Source organism: Suncus etruscus, chromosome 14, assembly GCF_024139225.1.
Source record: "Suncus etruscus isolate mSunEtr1 chromosome 14, mSunEtr1.pri.cur, whole genome shotgun sequence".
Taxonomy (NCBI): Eukaryota; Metazoa; Chordata; class Mammalia; order Eulipotyphla; family Soricidae; genus Suncus; species Suncus etruscus.
Genome location: NC_064861.1, coordinates 1,495,125 through 1,513,250, shown reverse-complemented (window position 1 = coordinate 1,513,250; position 18,126 = coordinate 1,495,125). Strand labels below are relative to the sequence as shown.

The 18,126-nt window shown below is 40.8% G+C and overlaps 2 protein-coding genes across 3 annotated transcripts in view; one reads left to right on the top strand and one right to left on the bottom strand.

Annotated features, from left to right (window-relative positions):
• Positions 1–18,126, top strand: part of PPP3CA (protein phosphatase 3 catalytic subunit alpha) — a 1,090,725-nt gene that overhangs the window by 192,981 nt on the left and 879,618 nt on the right. The gene's annotated exons all lie outside the window — the stretch shown is intronic.
• Positions 17,004–17,400, bottom strand: LOC126027941 (60S ribosomal protein L36a-like). Its single transcript, XM_049786973.1, has one exon. It carries the CDS (start codon positions 17,398–17,400, stop codon positions 17,092–17,094), a length of 309 nt encoding a protein of 102 aa, XP_049642930.1. The 3' UTR covers positions 17,004–17,091.

Here is an 18,126-nt window from a genome sequence, read left to right as displayed (position 1 = left end):
ACAGACTGTCCTTAGTTCATTTTATCTTGCATAGGTCATCTTTACTTTTCCTCTTTCCTGGGCTGAGTTCTCTCCTGGAAGGGTGGGCCAACTTTCCAGAGATTGTGCCAACATTTAAGTCTTCCTTTATCTTGATTTCCTCTAGGTTTTTACTTTCATAAATTCTCAAGTGCCTTCTTCAGAAAAGGTGTATATAAGATATGAGTCCTTGCACATCTTGAGTCCTTATTTTACTTTTTCCTGAGAAGTATGGTCAGCTGATCTAGGGATTATTAGTGATGGTCTATGATTGTACATACTATCATGGATATTAAGTAACTGATAGAAGAGCAAAATAGAGGCTCACCCCAATCATTAAATCTGATCAGACATCAGGAAGAACACAGAGACAAGAAGAACCCTAGAGGTTCACAATCCTCTCTCATGATTAACAGGAGTGACTTCAATTCTATAATAATTGAGCTTTCTGCACTAACTGTACCTTTCCTCCTGATTTCTATATAACATTTATTAGAATATGCAATCATTGGCTCATTTCCACCTCTGGACAGCACCCAAAAGAAATTCCACTTCTTTTTTTTTTTTTTTTTTTTTTAGTTTTTGGGTCATACCTGTTGGTGCTCAGGGGTTACTCATGGCTCTGTGCTCAGAAATTGCTCCTGGCAGGCTCGGGAGACCATATGCAGTGCTGGAATTTGAACAGGGGTCTGTCCTGTATTGGCCACTTCCAAGGCAAATACTTTAATGTTGTGTTATCACTCTGGGGCCCCAAATTACACTTATTTGAACTTCTTCTGAATCACCCAATACAGGTCTAATCTGTAATAAACTCTCATGTAGCAATGCTCTGCTTTCCCATGGTGAGGCCTTCCTCCCTCCTGTGTGACTTAACAAACACAATCCTATTCAATTTTAGAGGGTTTTGGTTGTCTTTGACTCTTTGATTAGTGGACACTGATATACCTCATTGGTAATATGGCTGGTTATGGGAGCTTAATGTAAGGGCATCCTTGCTTTGGAACTTGAGTTGCTTTAGCCATCTGTAAGACTCAATCTTTTTTGGTATGAAGTTTGTTTCAATATGGTTCTTGTTCCTTGGTAGGGTGTGTGTGTGTGTTTGATGTCTTTGTAAACTTTAGGGAATGGAGAGTATAACTTACTATCTATTTAAGAATTGATTATATTTTAGAGACTCCCTATATCTTATGCATTAAATAGTTCATTCTTTCTGCATAGCTTATGTAATCTTCACAGAAGCAAAGAGAGTGGGTACCTCTGAATCCTTGAGAGGGAGGCAGCTAGTACATAAAATATAGCTCATCAGTAGAAGTAGACCTCAGTTATATATGCTCTTATCAGAATTATTGGGGCTGCACAGTTTTGGTAATTATGTTTCTGTCATTGCCTATGAATTCTAGGATAAAGGTTTGCATTAAGAAGTTGAAACTACTGATTAAAGTCAGTACTTGAGATTACATATGGCTTTCATTGGTAGGCAATTCCTAATTTTCAAATGGGTTTGGATTGGAAGCTCCTTACTCTTTAGTTAAGTGTAATTCAACCTTGGGGAACAGAAAGTAAGGGCCAAAGAAAATGAAATAGGAACTTCTCTCCACAGAAAACTTGGAATCACTTGGAAATATTAATATTTCTTGACCAAAATGCTGGCTTGCAAGTTAGATTTGCATTACAAAATAAAATCTCACTTGAAAAGAGCTGTGAATTGCAACATTTTATTTACTTATTCTGAGTTTTATAAATTTAAAATAGAAATGAGTGATTATAACAAATGTGAAACCATCACAGGAATCAGGTTGGCACTTCACAAGGAAAACATTGTCGCCAGCAGCTCTCTGATGGCAGCAAACCCCAAGTCAGCTCCAAGATAACCTGGAGGGGCTGTATATTCCCACATTATCTTCAGCTTCTCATCTCCCTCATTCTCAATCACTTGTGGGACTCCAGTTGATTGTCTATGTTTCTGCAAACCAAAGCACAGACACCAGGAGCCATGCCAGCACCACCAAGGGGGTCCCTCTCAGAACAAGGAGAGAGTGAGCTTCTCTTTCATACACAATCAGCTGGCCATATAGACTGAATGACTGGCCCGCTGAAGACCCCATGGCCCAAAGTTCAATGTTTTTTCCAGAAATTTCAGCATTTCAGGACACACACACACACACACACACACACACACACACACACACACATGTAGTACAGAGGGAGAACATTTGACTGCAGAATCTTTGGTGTCTTTCCTGGAGTCGCCTGCCAGGGGCCCTCGGGAGAATGTGGGGCAGGTCGTAGCTTCCTGGGACTCTTAGAAGCTAGGCATATTCTTAAGTCGGGGTGCCACAAGCACATAGGTACACCTTCACATTACAGTGGGTACAAAGCCTCTGAAGTCATTGCAAGAAAGGCTCAGCCCAAACTCTTACTGGCACTTTGCCTGCAGGAGAAAAGCTCACACAGGGGAACACAATTCTTGGGCTTCCCATCTTGGTATTCTCTAATTTTCTCTTGCTATGAACAGGCATCATGGAAGGTGGCAAAAATCACGGTTTTCTTACTAAATAAACATCCAGATGTTTCCCATTTGGCACAGCTCCATGAGTATAATATATTCTGATGCACGAGGAACAGAACCAAGCCTGACTCTATGCACGGGCAAGAAGAAGGAGCATGCTGGATTGGCTGGAGGGAAAGGCACGAGTTTGCCCCAGCCCCTTCGTCATGGCAAAATGCAAGCGCTTTGCTCTTGTGAGAGTCCCTCAGGAGCCTCCCCCATGCCAAATGAGAGCATGTGCTCTCAAGAGAGCCCGCAGATACCCTTGCTCTGGCTCTGCATTTTAAAGCCATGAAGACCGACAAGAGCTGGGCTTGCAACCCTGTCCAAGCTGTCCCTCAGGTATATGTGCGGATGCTGTGTCTGGGGAAGGAGAGACCCGAGCCAGTGTCTTTTATCTCTGAACACAGCTTTGGAGCTTTGCAGATGAGGTAATCGGTGACTGCAGTGAATTCACCCTAGTGAACTCCATGCCGAGAGGGCCTGTATAGTGCCAGGCCTGGCCTGTCTCTACCAAGACCCCTCACACCTCTATGCCACCTAAGCCCCTTAGTTACAGGCCCTGGCCTTATTCATACAGTAGCCTCTGGTTGCCCCTTAGGCCCAGCACAGAATGAAAAATGCAAACATGTTCTGAGGAAACTGAGGACCTCAAGGGAGCCCTGTCCTGTGCTTCTCTGTCTTTTCTGAATCCTTGAAGCTCTCCTCAGAGCCCTGAAAAGAGAAACCCCCAAAAACGGCATTCTGAAGCTACCCAGTGAGTGAGTGAGTAAGAAATGGCTGACTGTGGGGACTGCCAGGTGAAGTGCTGATTGCTTCACCTGCAGAGTCTCTGCCCTGCTGTGCTTCTTCTGAAGAAACTGAGGACCTCAAGGGAGCCCTGTCCTGTGCTCTCTGTCTTTTCCGAATCCTTGAAGCTCTTCTCAGAGCACTGGGAAGTGAACCCCCAAAAAACTGCATTCTGAAGCTACCCAGCGAGTGAGTGAGTAAGAAATGGCTGATTCTGGGGACTGCCAGGTGAAGTGTTGATTGCTTCATCTGCGAAGTCTTCATCCTGCTGTGCTTCTTCTGAGGAAACTGAGGATCTCAAGGGAGCCCTGTTCTGTGCTTCTCTGTCTTTTTTTTTTTTTTTTTTGGTTTTTGTGCCACACACAGCGGTGCTCAGGGGTTACACCTGGCTGTCTGCTCAGAAATAGCTCCTGGCAGGCACGGGGGACCATATGGGACACCAGGATTCGAACCAACCACCTTTGGTCCTGGTTCAGCTGCTTGCAAGGCAAACGCCGCTGTGCTATCTCTCTGGGCCCCTCTCTGTCTTTTCTGAATCCTTGAAGCTCTTCTCAGAGCCCTGGGAAGCAAACCCCCAAAAAACTGCATTCTGAAGCTACCCAGCAACCGAGTGAGTGAGTAAGAAATGGCTTACTGTGGGGACTTCCAGGTGAAGTACTGATTGCTTCACCTGCAGAGTCTCCGCCCTGCTGTGCTTCTTCTGAGGAAACTGAGGGCCTCAAGGGAGCCCTGTCCTGTGCTTCTCTGTCTTTTCTGAATCCTTGAAGCTCTCCTCAGAGCCCTGGGAAGCGAACCCCCCAAAAACTGCATTCTGAAGCTACCCAGTGAGCGAGTGAGTGAGTAAGAAATGACTGACTTTACAAGTCCAGAAAGGGGATGCCGCTGAACTCTGCTGGAACTCAGATGCCAGCACCCCTATCTGCCTGTCTTCTGTGCTGTGCTCCATATTTGGCCTGATTTCATCCTGTGTGTGGCCCATCTGCTGATGACTCGCCTTCCCTGGAGCCTTCCCTGGAGGTGAGCTTACATGCCCAGAAAGGGAAACCACGGAACTCTGCTGGAACTCAGATGCCAGCACCCCTATCTGCCTGTCTTCTGTGCTGTGCTCCATTTTCGGCCTGCTTTCATCCTGTGTGTGGCTCATCTGCAGACGGCTCACCTACCCTGGAGCCTTCCCTGGAGCTGAGCTTACACGCCCAGAAAGGGGAAGCCGCTGAACTTTGCTGGAATCAGATACCAGAACCCCTATCTGCCTGTCTTCTGAGCTGTGCTCCATCTTCGGCCTGATTTCATCCTGTGTGTGGCTCATCTGAGGACGGCTCGCCTTCCCTGGAGCCTTCACTGGAGGTAAGTTTACAAGTCAAGAAACGGTGAAGCCAGAGGAGCATGGCCGCTCCACTTTGCTTCACGGCCGTGCACATCATTTAGCCAATGAATACAACCACAACATGTAGAAAAACCCACAATACAAGTGTGACAATGGGGAAACAATGCAGGCCAGCACCAGATATAGAGAATGACGATGGCAACTCTCATGACTTGAACATGACCAACCAACTAGTCGGTCTCTCAGATATGGAATTTAGAGTCGCAATATGGAAGATGTTCAAAGAACTCAAAGAAAGTATAGAAGAGAACACTAATAAGAATCAAGAGAATATGAAGATAGAAATCAGAAAACTCCAAACTGAAATTTCAGGTCAAATAACAGGTGTGAGAAACTCAGTAGATAAATTGAAGAAAAACATGGTTGAGCTTTCCCATGGGATAACAGCAGCTGAGAATAGAAAGAGTACACTGGAAGATGAGATGAATAACAATTCCATACAGCAGAAGAAATTGGAAAAAAAGCCTTAAAGCAAATGATCAAACAATGGAAAAATTACTTAAAAAATGGGAACAAATGAAAATAGAAGTCTATGATAAGCTCAAAAGAAACAACTTAAGAATCATTGGAGTCCCAGAGACCCAGGAAGAAAATCTCCAGGAAGAATCAATGGTCTAAAACATCATTAAAGAGAAACTACCAGAGCTAAATAATACATGCGATCAAATCCTGCATGCCCAAAGAGTACCAACTAAAAGAGACCCCAGAAAAAACACCACAAGACACATCCTAGTCACAATGATGAATCCCACAGATAGAGACAGAATTCTGAAAGCAGCAAGATCAAAAAGAGAAATTACATTCAAGAAAACATCCTTGAGATTATTAATAACCAGACCCGTCACACTCAAGGCCAGAAGGCAGTGGTGGGACATAGTGAAAAAACTCAATGAAATAAATGCTTCACCTAGAATACTGCACCCAGAAAAACTCACTTTCAGGTTTGAAGGCCCAATACATGGTTTCACAGACAACAACTCAGAAACTTTACAGATTCAAAACCATTCTGAAAAGAAAATTTGAACGGCCTACTTTAAGACAAGATTGACCAATAGACAGACCAAACTTTGATATAAAGATTGCACTAACTCCCAGGACAATTCTTTCTCTCAATGTCAATGGACTAAATGCACCAGTTAAGAGATACAGAGTGGCTAAATAGATCAAAAAAACTCAATCCAACCTTCTGCTGCCTACAAGAAATGCACCTGAATAGTCAGAACAAACATAGACTCAAAATAAAAGGCTGAAGGAAAATCATCCAAGCAAACAACACCCATAAAAAAGCAGGAGTGGCCATACTAATATCAGATGATGCAAACTTTATACTTAGTAAAGTTGCAACAGAAAAAGATGGACATTTTGTATTAATCAAGGGATACGTACAGCAGGAAGAAATCACTGTCCTAAACATATATGCAACGAATGAGGGGCCAGCAAAATATTTAATACAATTGTTGACAAATCTGAAAAACAATATCAATAACAACACAATAATTGTGGGAGTCCTCAACATGGCATTGTCAACACTTGACAGGTCAACCAGACTGAAACCCAACAAGAATATACTAGACCTAAAAAGAGAAATGGAAGAAAGAGGCCTAGTAGATATATACAGGACACTCCACACCCAGAAGCCCGGATACACATTCTTCTCTAATGTACATGGACATTCTCCAGGATAGACTACATGCTAGCACATACAACATACCTCCATAATATCAAGAGGATAGAAATTTTGCAGGCTACCTTTGCTGACCACAAGGCCCTGAAATTATATGTGAACCACAAAGGGACACAGAAGAAAAAATTTAATACCTGGAAGTTAAACAGCCTAATACGGAATAACCAGTGGGTCTGAGATGAAATCAAAGAGGAAATCAAAACCTTCCTAGAAACAAATGACAATGGAGACACAAACTATCAGAACCTATGGAAAACAGCAAAAGCAGTACTGAGAGGAAAATGTATAGCTTTGCAAGAACATATTAGGAAAGAACAAGGGGCATACCTGAATAGCTTATTGATGCAGCTCATACAATTAGAAAGTACTCAACAAAAGGACCCCAAAATATGGAGACAGAAGGAAATAACAAAGCCGAGAGCAGAAATCAATGAAGTGGAAACCCCAAAAAACAATACAAATGATCAACGAAAGCAAAAGTTGGTTCTTTGAAAAAATAAACAAGATTGATAGACCACTGGCAAAACTAACAAAGAAAGAGAGAGAGAAACTTGATAACTCGTATTAGGAATGAAAAAGGAGAGATCACTACTGATATGGTAGAGATCCAAAGGGTAATCAGAAACTACTTTGAGAAATTCTACACCACTAAAAATGAGAACCTGGAAGAAATGGATAAATTTTTGGACTCTTATAATCTTCCACGGTTGAATGAAGAGTATGTAGCATAAACACACCCATCACTATTGAGGAAATTAAGACAGTAATCAAATGTCTGCCCAAAAACAAAAGTCCAGACCTAGATAAATTTACTAATGAACTCTTTCAAACCTTTCATGAGGAACTTCTACCAATCCTGGCAAGACTATTTCATGAAATCGAAAAAACAGGAATTCTTCCAAATAGCTTTTATGAAGCCAACATCACCTTGATATCTAAACCAGACAGAGATGCTACCAAAAAAGAAAATGACAGACCAATATAGCTGATGAATACAGAAGCTAATATTCTCAACAAAATCCTGGCAAATAGGATTCAATGCCTCATTAAGAAGATTATCCACTACGATCAAGTAGGTTTCATCCCAGGAATGCAAGGCTGGTTTAACATCTGTAAATCTATCAACATAATACACAACATCAACAACAAGAAAAATAGGAATCACATGATTATATCAATAGACACAGAGAAAGCATTTGATAAGGTCCAACACCCATTCTTGATCAAAACTCTCAGAAAAATGGGAATGGAAGGAATCTTTCTCAATATAGTTAAGGCCATCTACCACAAGCCAGAGGCAAATATTGTCCTCAATGGAGAAAAACTGAAAGCCTTTCCTCTAAATTCTGGCACAAGACAAGGCTATTCTCTCTCACCACTCCTATTTAACATAGCACTGGAAGTACTTTTTATAGTGATTAGGCAAGAAAAAGATATCAAGGGAATCCAGATAGGAAAGGAAGAAGTCAAGCTCTCACTGTTTGCAGATGACATGATACTCTACCTACAAAACCCTAAAGTCTCTACGTAAAAGCTTCTAGAAACAATAGACTCATATAGCAAGGTGGCAGGCTACAAAATTAACACACAAAAATCAATGGCCTTTCTATACACCAATAGTAATAAGGAAGAAATGGACATTAAAAAAACAACCCCATTCACAAAAGTGCCACACAAACTCAAATATCTTGGAATCAACTTGACTAAAAATGTGAAGGACCTATACAAAGATAACTATAAAACTGTGCTGCAAGAAATAAGAGAGGACATGCTGAAATGGAAGCACATACCCTGCTCATGGATTGACAGGATTAACATCATTAAAATGGCAACACTTCCTAAAGCATTGTACAGATTTAATGCTATCCCTCTAAAGATACCCATGACATTCTTCAAAGAAGTGGATCAGGCACTTTTGAAATTCGTTTGGAACAATAAACACCCTAGAATCCCTAAAGCAATAATTGGGAAAAAGAATATGGGAGGAATGACTTTCCTCAACTTTAAACTGTACTACAAAGCAATAGTTATCAAAACAGCATGGTATTGGAATAAAGAAGGCCCTCAGATCAGTGGAATAGGCTTGAATACTCAGAATATTTCCCAGGCATTCAATCACCTAATTTTTGATAAAGGAGCAAGAAATCCTAAATGGAGCAAAGAAAGCCTCGTCAACAAGTGGTGTTGGCAGAATTGGCTAGCCACTTGCAAAAAATTGAATTTAGACCCCCAGCTAACATCATGTACGAAGGTTAAATTCAAATGGATGAAAGACCTCGATATCAGACCTGAAACCATAAGATGTATAGAACAACACGTAAGTAAAACACTCCAGGACATTGAGACTAAAGGCATCTTCAAAGAGGAAACTGCACTCTCCAAGCAAGTGAAAGCAGAGATTAACAAATGGGAATATATTAAGCTGAGAAGCTTCTGCACCTCAAAAGAAATAGCGCCCAGGATACAAGAGCCCCCACTGAGTGGGAGAATCTATTCACCCAATACCCATCAGACAAAGGGCTAATCTCCAAAATATACAAGGCACTGACAGAAATTTACAAGAAAAAAACATCTAATCCTTCAAAAAATGGGGAGAAGAAATGGACAGACACTTTGACAAAGAAGAAATACAAATGGCCAAAAGACACATGAAAAAATGCTCCACATCACTAATTATCAGGGAGATGCAAATCAAAAGTACTATGAGGTACCACCTCACACCCCAGATATTGGCACACATCATAAAGAATGAGAACAAACAGTGTTGGTGGGGATGTGGAGAGAAAGGAACTCTTATCCACTGTTGGTGGGAATGCCGTCTAGTTCACCCTTTACAGAAAGCAATATGGAGATTCCTCCAAAAACTGGAAATCAAGCTCCCATATGACCCAGCTATACCACTCCTAGGAATATACCCTAGGAACACAAAAATACAATACAAAAATTTCTTCCTTACACCTTTATTCATTTCAGCACTATTTACCATAGCAAGACTCTGGAAACAGCCAAGATACCCTTCAACAGATGAATGGCTAAAGAAACTGTGGTACATATACACAATGGAAAATTATGCATCTATCAGGAGAGATAAAGTCATGAAATTTTCCTATACATGGATGTACATGGAATCTATTATGCTGAGTGAAATAAGTCAGAGAGAGAGAGAAAGACGCAGAATGGTCTCACTGATCTATGGGTTTTAAGAAAAATGAAAGACATTCTTGCAACAATAACTTTCAGACACAAAAGAGAAAAGAGCTGGAAGTTACAGCTCAGCTCATGAAGCTCACCACAAACAGGAATGAGTTTAGTTAGAGAAATAATTAAGTTTCAAACTATCCTTATAATGAGAATGAACGAGGAAAATAGAAAGCCTGTTTAGATTACAGGCGGGAGTTGGGTGGGGAGGACGGAGATTTGGGACATTGGTGATGGGAATATTGCACTGGTGATGGGTGGTGTTCTTTACGTGACTGAAACCCAAACACAATCATGTATGTAATAAATTTGTTTAAATAAAAAATGCAAACATGTGACATCTGTTACTTTGGCCAAACAGGGATTTTGGGAAATCTCCTTTGGAATACTAGGTCTATAACGCAAATATTGAAATTGTGATTTTGGGATAAAGCTAGAAGTGCATACAATATAAAAATTGTACTGAATTTAAAGCCATAATACAGTGGGGAGGGCCTTGCTTGAAGCCAATCTGTATTTGATCCCCAGCATCCATAGAATCCCCTGAACCAACCAAGAATGATTCCTGAGTGCAGAGCCAGGTGTAAGTCTTCAAAAACCTGCCTTACTGCCATGTGCTGCTTGTGAAAGTCACTTGGAACAATGCAGCATGCGTGGTCCTTGCAGAGCTAAAGCAACACAGTCCATAAGTTTGATGCGCTGGTGCCTCTGGAGTGGGAATGGGAACAGGAGGCAAGTGGACTCACAAAACTAGTGAGGAGGCTTCTATGGTCTTCCACTTAGTTGTGAAGACATTGGTGAATAAAGAAAATCGATGCTGTTTATTAGCAGGTGCATCATAGACAGAACTTGAGGGGTTTTTTAAGATGCAAACTGGAGAGGAAAATGCAGAAAGAAATTTTTGGTCGATATGTTTCTGCAAAGAGTACAGTGTAAAGAAAATTCACATCATAAACAGAGGGGATGAAAGAATATCTAGCCAGGAATAGATTTGACATGGTTTGAATAAAGAAGGGAGAGAGTGATCCATCTCCATTGGCTGTTACCTTCCCAAGAAAAGTCAATGAATAGTGAGTTAATAGTCAGGGATAAATTCTACCATGTTGGAGCTCTCTGAAGTTTATCTCTTTAATTTGAATGCATTGCGTATACCTTGCTCAGCTGAAGTGATAGAAAGCTCACTGCTGATGACTTCTGCCCACCAGAAGGAATAATGACTGTAGTATGAAGAACGGGACAGAGAAACAGCAGGACCACCAGGTTGCTCAGATAGTACAGGCCCCTCAGAGGAACTGAAAAACATCTCTAGCATGTGGAGGTGTTTTCTCTGAGTATTTATGTATTTTATTTTATTGTATTTGAAGTAACATAAAGCTAGAATGCCAGAGTGCCACACAGCACCAGAGTGCCAAAGATGTCTCAGAGCTGCCCTGATGTCACTTTGGTCTGTCCCTTTCACCCAAATTTCACGCTGGATTCAGATATTTGGAGGGTTGAAAGTCAGAGAGTGGTTCAAAAGGCTGTAGCATATGCCCTGCTTGAGGAAAGTTGGGGTTTCATCCCACAAACACAGACTCCCTTAGTACCGAACTTGGAGTTATTCCTGGCAAGCACTGGATATAGTGGCCTAAATCTACCTTCTTTCAGCCCTTACCAAAAATAAAAGAAAAATGTTAAAATGTTTTTCCTCTGGAAGGAGTTCCTTAATGGCTGGTGTGCACACCCATGCTTTTACAGACTGGAAGAAAACCTAATTTTCTTTCTATGAATGCAAGAATGAAGGCACTATTTATGTTTGTGGAGTTCTATTCAAATAAAATCTAGCATGTTTTAAGTGTATTTTGTAGAACTTTGAGCTTCCATACTCCTCTTCTGTGCATTCCTAGCCATTGTAGCAGATATTAATTCTTATTTTGTCAATTGCTTTTGTTACTTGGGGAACAGGGAAAATTTATATTTCATATCATTCAGTTCTTTGTCCAGAGACAGCACAGCTTCAGAAATCTGGGTTGGTTTTGTGGAAACCTTGAGTTCAAAGAGTATAATTATTTTGTACCCAGGCAATAAGATGGGAGTATCCAATGTAATCAGAATTCTTTCAAAGCAGTCTATTTAGACATTCAACATTCTAAATACTCTGAGTACCCAAGTGTTACAGGCACAGTATGGCCTAGGGATCAGGAAATGTTCTGGGGAATGAAATTACAGATTTCTTTCTAGGACAACAAACACATTATTGAACTAAGAAGAAAGAGGGCTGCATAGGAAACTTTGGTTTGAGGATAATTTTGATTAGGATCTAGCACAGTCTCACTTTGAAATACAATAAGCACTGACTGAGCAGATACAGTGGGCCAGCACTATGGTGAGTATTCTTGGGTGTGCAGTGATTGCTCTCGATTTGTGCTGATTAATCACTAGTGGTTGAGTTACAAAGATGAAACACTGCTACCTAGAGACTGCCCTGAGGTGACAAAATCAACAGGTGACAGTGGAAATAAACTCTGATGTTATAGTTTATTTTGTGATGAACATATAAATCATTGTTCAGCATGCCTGTATTTGGAGAGAGTTTTCTAATAATTTTCCATTGAGTAATCCCAGTGTACCTAGATTTCTGACAATGCCACTAATTTTTCTACTTGTGAAGGCTTCCTCTGTATGGGTGCCAAGCTTGTATATGTTGTAGAATTTAAGAAATAAATTTGTGAATCAAAATAATCTGGTACTCTTTAGAAATATGTGCAACTAGTTGCCTTTATAAGGTTGATAAATGTTGTCCACATTCAGGTCAGAGCTCACCTTTTATTTTTTCCTCTTCTTTTATTTTACTATTTATTTATTTATTTGGTTTTGGGGCCACACCCATTAGTGCTCAAAGGTTACTCTTTACTCTGCACTCAAAAATTGTTTCTGGCTGACTTGTTATTACAACCAGGAATGGACAGTACGCATCCCGGGACCACCACCACCACCACCACCAACAGCAACAACAACAACAACAACAAAAACTCTAGCCTAGCTTTTGGTCTACGATCTGTTCAACAAACAAGATCTCCAGTTCCAGAGGTCTGACTGAGACAATCGCAACTGAACGGGTCTTCCGGAAACAAAACGAAAGACTCTATCCCAGGCTCCATCCTAGGAGCAGCATAATGACCAAGACCACCAACTACAGAAGAGGGATTAAAATGACACTGAAGAAACAGAACTGCTAGAACCACAAAGAAAGACTTCATCATAAGCTCCATTCCTTGAGCTGTACAGACACCAAGATCTCTAGATACAGAGGTCTGATCTTACCATACATGAAAGAAGCAGAAGTCTTCCATACACCACAAAAGCACAGAGGGGAGAGTAAATGATCATGCAAGAAGTCGATATTTAATCCCATGACAGTATACTTCAGGGGTGGAGAAATCCTGAATCTCCTAGGTCAAGGAAATTCCCTCTATAATATCCCCAATAGTTACTGTGCCTAGGCAGGAGGAAAAAGAAAAAAAAAAGCACAAAATAATCATGTTATCCACATATATATTGATTGATTGACTTTTTTGACTTCTTTATTTTGATGTAGATATTGAATTTGATGTCTCCAATTTTATTTTATTTTATTTTATCTTATCTTTCTCTTTCTTTTTGCACTCTGGCATGGTTTAATTTCAGGACCGAGACTATTGTGTGATGCTGTCTTTATTGCTGTAGTGCTCACTGGATATTTAGTTTGATATTTCTTTCTGTATTGTTGTGGTGTTTCAATTACCTTTTTCGTGTCCTCTCTCAAACTGAGGTTGAAAGCCTCTAGAAGGACTCTGCCAATTTTTAGCTTACTTGGTTTTTCTTTTCTTTTCTTTCTTTATTGTTTACTCCCATTCTATTGCTTTTTTTTCCTTCAAACAAAACTACATATCTTGAATTATCTAGCTCTGCCTCTCAAATAGAGGTGGAAACAAGGGAGGGTACAAGGACCAAACAGATATATGATCACTAACAGTAAGCTAGACAAAGAGGGGACCACCGATTCTAGCAGCCCAGAGGGTGATGGTGGGGGATATGGGTTGCAGGAAGGGAATGGGGATGGGGGGAGGACAAATTTGGTGATGGGTATTCCCCTGATTCAATGTTAATATGTACCTAAAATACTACTGTGAAAAATATGTAGGCCAATATGATCAAAATAAAAATAAAAAAATTAGTTTCTGGCAAGTGTGGGGGGACCATATGGGATGCTGGAGAGCAAACACTCTACTGCTGTGCTATTACTCCGGCCCCTGAACCTTTTATTTCTAAATCATATTTCAGCACAGACATGACCATGACAAAGGCTCTGGCTAGTTTGTGGACTCTTCTTTCTCCCAGTAAGCCTGAGTGTGGATTGTTGGTACAGCCCTGTGCCATTCTTTTTACTTCATACATTAGTGATGCACAATCATTTTTTATGGCACATTAACCCTTTTGTCCCCACCTACTTGCTGTAGAGACAGATGCCCCTATTTGCTCGTGGCTCCTCTTTCACCTTCTCATGAAGGGGTTCTAAACTTAGGTGTCAGCAAATCCTCATTTACCACTGTTTTTACTAACTCTTAAGATGAAACATTTTAACTATCAGCTTATGTGTAACAAACCACAGTAATAGTTCAGTGCCTGGGAGTTTTCAACAACCCAAATAATATATATTACTACATACCAGTTATATATAATATATGGTATATTGTATATGATATGGTATATAATACATATTAATATATACCAGTTATTCTGTTACTAAACCTTGTTAACATATATATTAAAAACATCAGGGTTGTGAAATGAACAAGGGTGAAGGTATGAACATTGGAACTTTGTATAAAACTCATCTATCAACAACTTTTTAATGGTTTCTTACAGTGATTCAATTAATAAAAGACAAATATGAATAATTCTTTTGGGGGGTAGGGAGACATTTGGGTCACACCCAGCTCTTTATGGGGCTTATTCCAGGCTATGTGCTTTGGGATAACTCCTTGTAGTATGGAATTCGGGTCAGCCATATGCAAAGCAAGGCCTTACTTCCTGTACTATCTCTCTAGCTGTGATTTTGTTCCCTATGTCTCTGAGTACTTGGTTTACTTTGCAGTCTCATATATCTTTAATCATTTAGATACTATTCTCAGTCAGGACTGTAGGCTTAGATTACTAGAGTTTAAGGTTACACAAAAAGTAATAAAAAGTATAAAGTTCAAACTTTTCCAGAGCTGTGCTCAACTGTATGGAGCACAATTGGTGGGTAGAACAATTGAAGGAGGAAGTGGGGGGAAAGGGAAAGAAATTGCCATGGGTGAGAAATTAAATGCAAATAGTCTGCTTGGGAGATCATGTGGGAGGTAAGAAAACTGAAAGGCTTCTCTAGAAGGGACTATTAGAAGTGTAGGTTCTGTTGCAAATAGGATCTACAAATTGTCTCAGAAAACACCAGAAATAGAATTTCTCTTTTTTTTGGTGTATTATTTGGTTTCTGATTTTCTCTTTGAATGTGGGTCTCAGAGTTGGCCCAAAAGGGTCTTGAGGTTTATCTCAGTTCTGCCTCTAGTAAAGTTCTGAGGAAACCTCTTAGCTGGCATAAGAACCCCAAACTGTCTGCCTCTTGTATCTTTGCAGCACCCCCTGTCCTCACACCCCTTGTACTTTCTTTGGCCTTGAACCATTCCAGGTACATGTCTCTGCTCTGTGCTTCTTCCTTCCCTCTTATTTTTCCCTGTGATGGGCCCTTGCTCTGACTGGAAAGACAGTAAGTATTTTAAGTGTTTTGTTTTAGGCTCTGCAGGCCTAAAAGTCTGCTGTTACTGCTGTGCTTCTTCATGCCCTGGAGAACAGACACTTCTTGGCTAGCAGTAGGCAGAAGAGTGTTGACAAGCAGGATATTATTTTTCTGTAGATTTGGAACATCAGGTGATATTCCCAAGTCCTTCTCCATAATTTTCAAATATGCTGCTTGGATTATTATTCATGAATGATGTTGTGTGAGAGGAGAGAAAATATACTACTTTGAATACAGTTTGGCGAAGATTAAACATGTTCCTAATGAACTGTAAACACTTTGAAAGTATTAGAACAGTTTTCGCAAAAAATGAAAATGTGTGAAAGAGATTTTTTTATGGCATCAGTTTCCACTGTTGCAGTATTCTGAGTATTTGCCAAACTGCATAAAGAATTGGCATGGCTTAGAGACCAGATATGTTCATCTGACTATAAGGACTATATTGACTGAACATGGATGATTTATTTTTACATTTTTACGTGAACTGCTCAGTGCACTAGATTGTCAGTGTTCACCTACAGAGGTGTCTCTGGATTTATGGGCCCATTGATGGTGCTTTAATTTTTTTAGTTCATACCTATATCTGTGGTAGGCAGAGAAGTCTATATAATGCATCTGAGAAAAAGGAGTTTGATAGAAAAGTCTGTGAATAAAATAAGCAATGGAGGACACAATAGTTGATTCCAGCCCACATTGTGCTTAATGGTCTTGTTGACAAGCCCTCCCACAGGACAGTCCTCTGCCCATGATCCAGATTCAGCAGGGCAGGATCCCCCTGCCCACTCCCAACCAAGTCTGTGAGGTTCATAGATCTTCATCTGTGACATGCACATTCTAGTTTGCTTGTCTGGACTTTCCATCCAGCCAGGAAAATGAGCTTCTGGAGAGAAATTCTGTTTCACAGTCAGACATATAATTTTAGTCAAGGCTTAGAAGGAAAGAAAGATCTCCCTATATTCCCTCCACTGGCTAATTCCGTGGTTGAAATTAAAACTCATTATAACATATAGCACAAGCACGTGAAGTACAAGAATGGAATTTTCAGGATGAAGGGTGGCTGTATGCATCAGGCCGATGCTGTGGGATCAGTGGGGACCATGTGTTATCCAGCTGCAGGCCATTAGGCCTGGGGCATATCACTTAACCTTGCTAAAATCATGTTTCTAGTATGCACATACAAGTGTACACAGAAAAGGACTAGCTGGGTAGGCTTATTGTCTGCAGCACTTGCCCTACTTTTACAATTATCACTAAACCTCAGGTCAACGAAATGCTCAGATGACCTGAAGAAGAAATAGTCCTATTTCCTTTGTGATTTATTCAGAAGCTTCTGACTGCAGTCCTGTGTCCCAGGAGACTCTGTGCCATGTACCCTTCTTCTCAGCAGTAGTTCTGGCCTTCCAAGCCTGCCTGCCCCCTTCAGAGGATTTAAGACTCTGGGGTCCCTAGACCAGGCCTCTTAGCCTTGGCTCACTAGGGTTGCAGTTCTCCCTAAGACATTTTTACTAGATCCCAGATATTATTATATAATATAGGTATATAAATTTGATGGCTGGTGATCATAATTTATTTTAAAACAATGTTTTTCACTCAATCAAACTTTATTCATGATACATTTCCCTCAAATACCAACTCTTGATCTGTCTTCATAAAAGATATTTAAAATTGGATCACTTGTCCCTTTCTCTTTTGATCTCCCCCCATTCAAAATGCTTGCATCTCTTAATGGCCAGCATTCTCTTAGATCTGCAGTTGGGCCCAACACACTCAAGCCTCAACACAATCTTCTTTGTAGTTTTTGCCTTTTTCCGAAAAATTGGCTTAGTCTGCCCTCCATAGCCACTCTGTTTCCGATCATAACGCCGCTTTCCCTGGGCATACAGAGAATCCTTGCCTTTCTTGTACTGTGTGACTTTGTGGGGCTGATGCTTCCCACATTTCTTACAAAATGTCCGGCGGGTTTTCGGGACGTTCACCATGCTTGTGAGCACAGAAGCTGCGAGGAAAGGTATTTTAAAACAATTTTTACACAGTTACATAACCTCACAAAGAATTTTGTAACCCACAGTTTAAGCTGGTAGCACCTACACTGTACTTCCTGCCTCTCATTTAATCACTTTCCCCTCTCTGTCAGCATCATTGAAAGCCTGAGTTGTTGTGTTGCCAGAAACCCTTCAAGTTGGGTTAAAAGTCACAATTCCATACTAATAGCCTATTTCACCCAGTAAGTCTTGTTATACTGAACCAGAATGGAAGAAGAAAGGCTACCATTCTTACTAATTTTTGTTTTTCTTCTGTAGTAGAGACATGCCAGTGTTCCCATCTGAATACACAACAGGATGGGGCTAGAACCACAGACATCTGGCTAACTCTCAAGGTGCCCAGGGTGGAAGGAGAGCACAGAGATGTGTGTATGTATGGGGACATGGTGGTCCCAGAGCAATCCCTTCTCCTTCCTATATCTTGAGCACAGCTGACCTCTTTGCTATCTATGATCTGAGCATGTGGACACCCCTCATCACAGCTGATGAAAGGGAGCAGGGAAAGTAGGGAAGGCAAAGGCCGGTAGGGTGTGGTGGCATCCTTAGCTTCTGAACTGATTCATTCAGGTAAATGGTGTGAAGATTTTATAGGCTACACAGACCTGATCGGGTGCAGATCTGGAGAGGGGGAATAACCCAGAATATTTCCTGCACTAATCATTT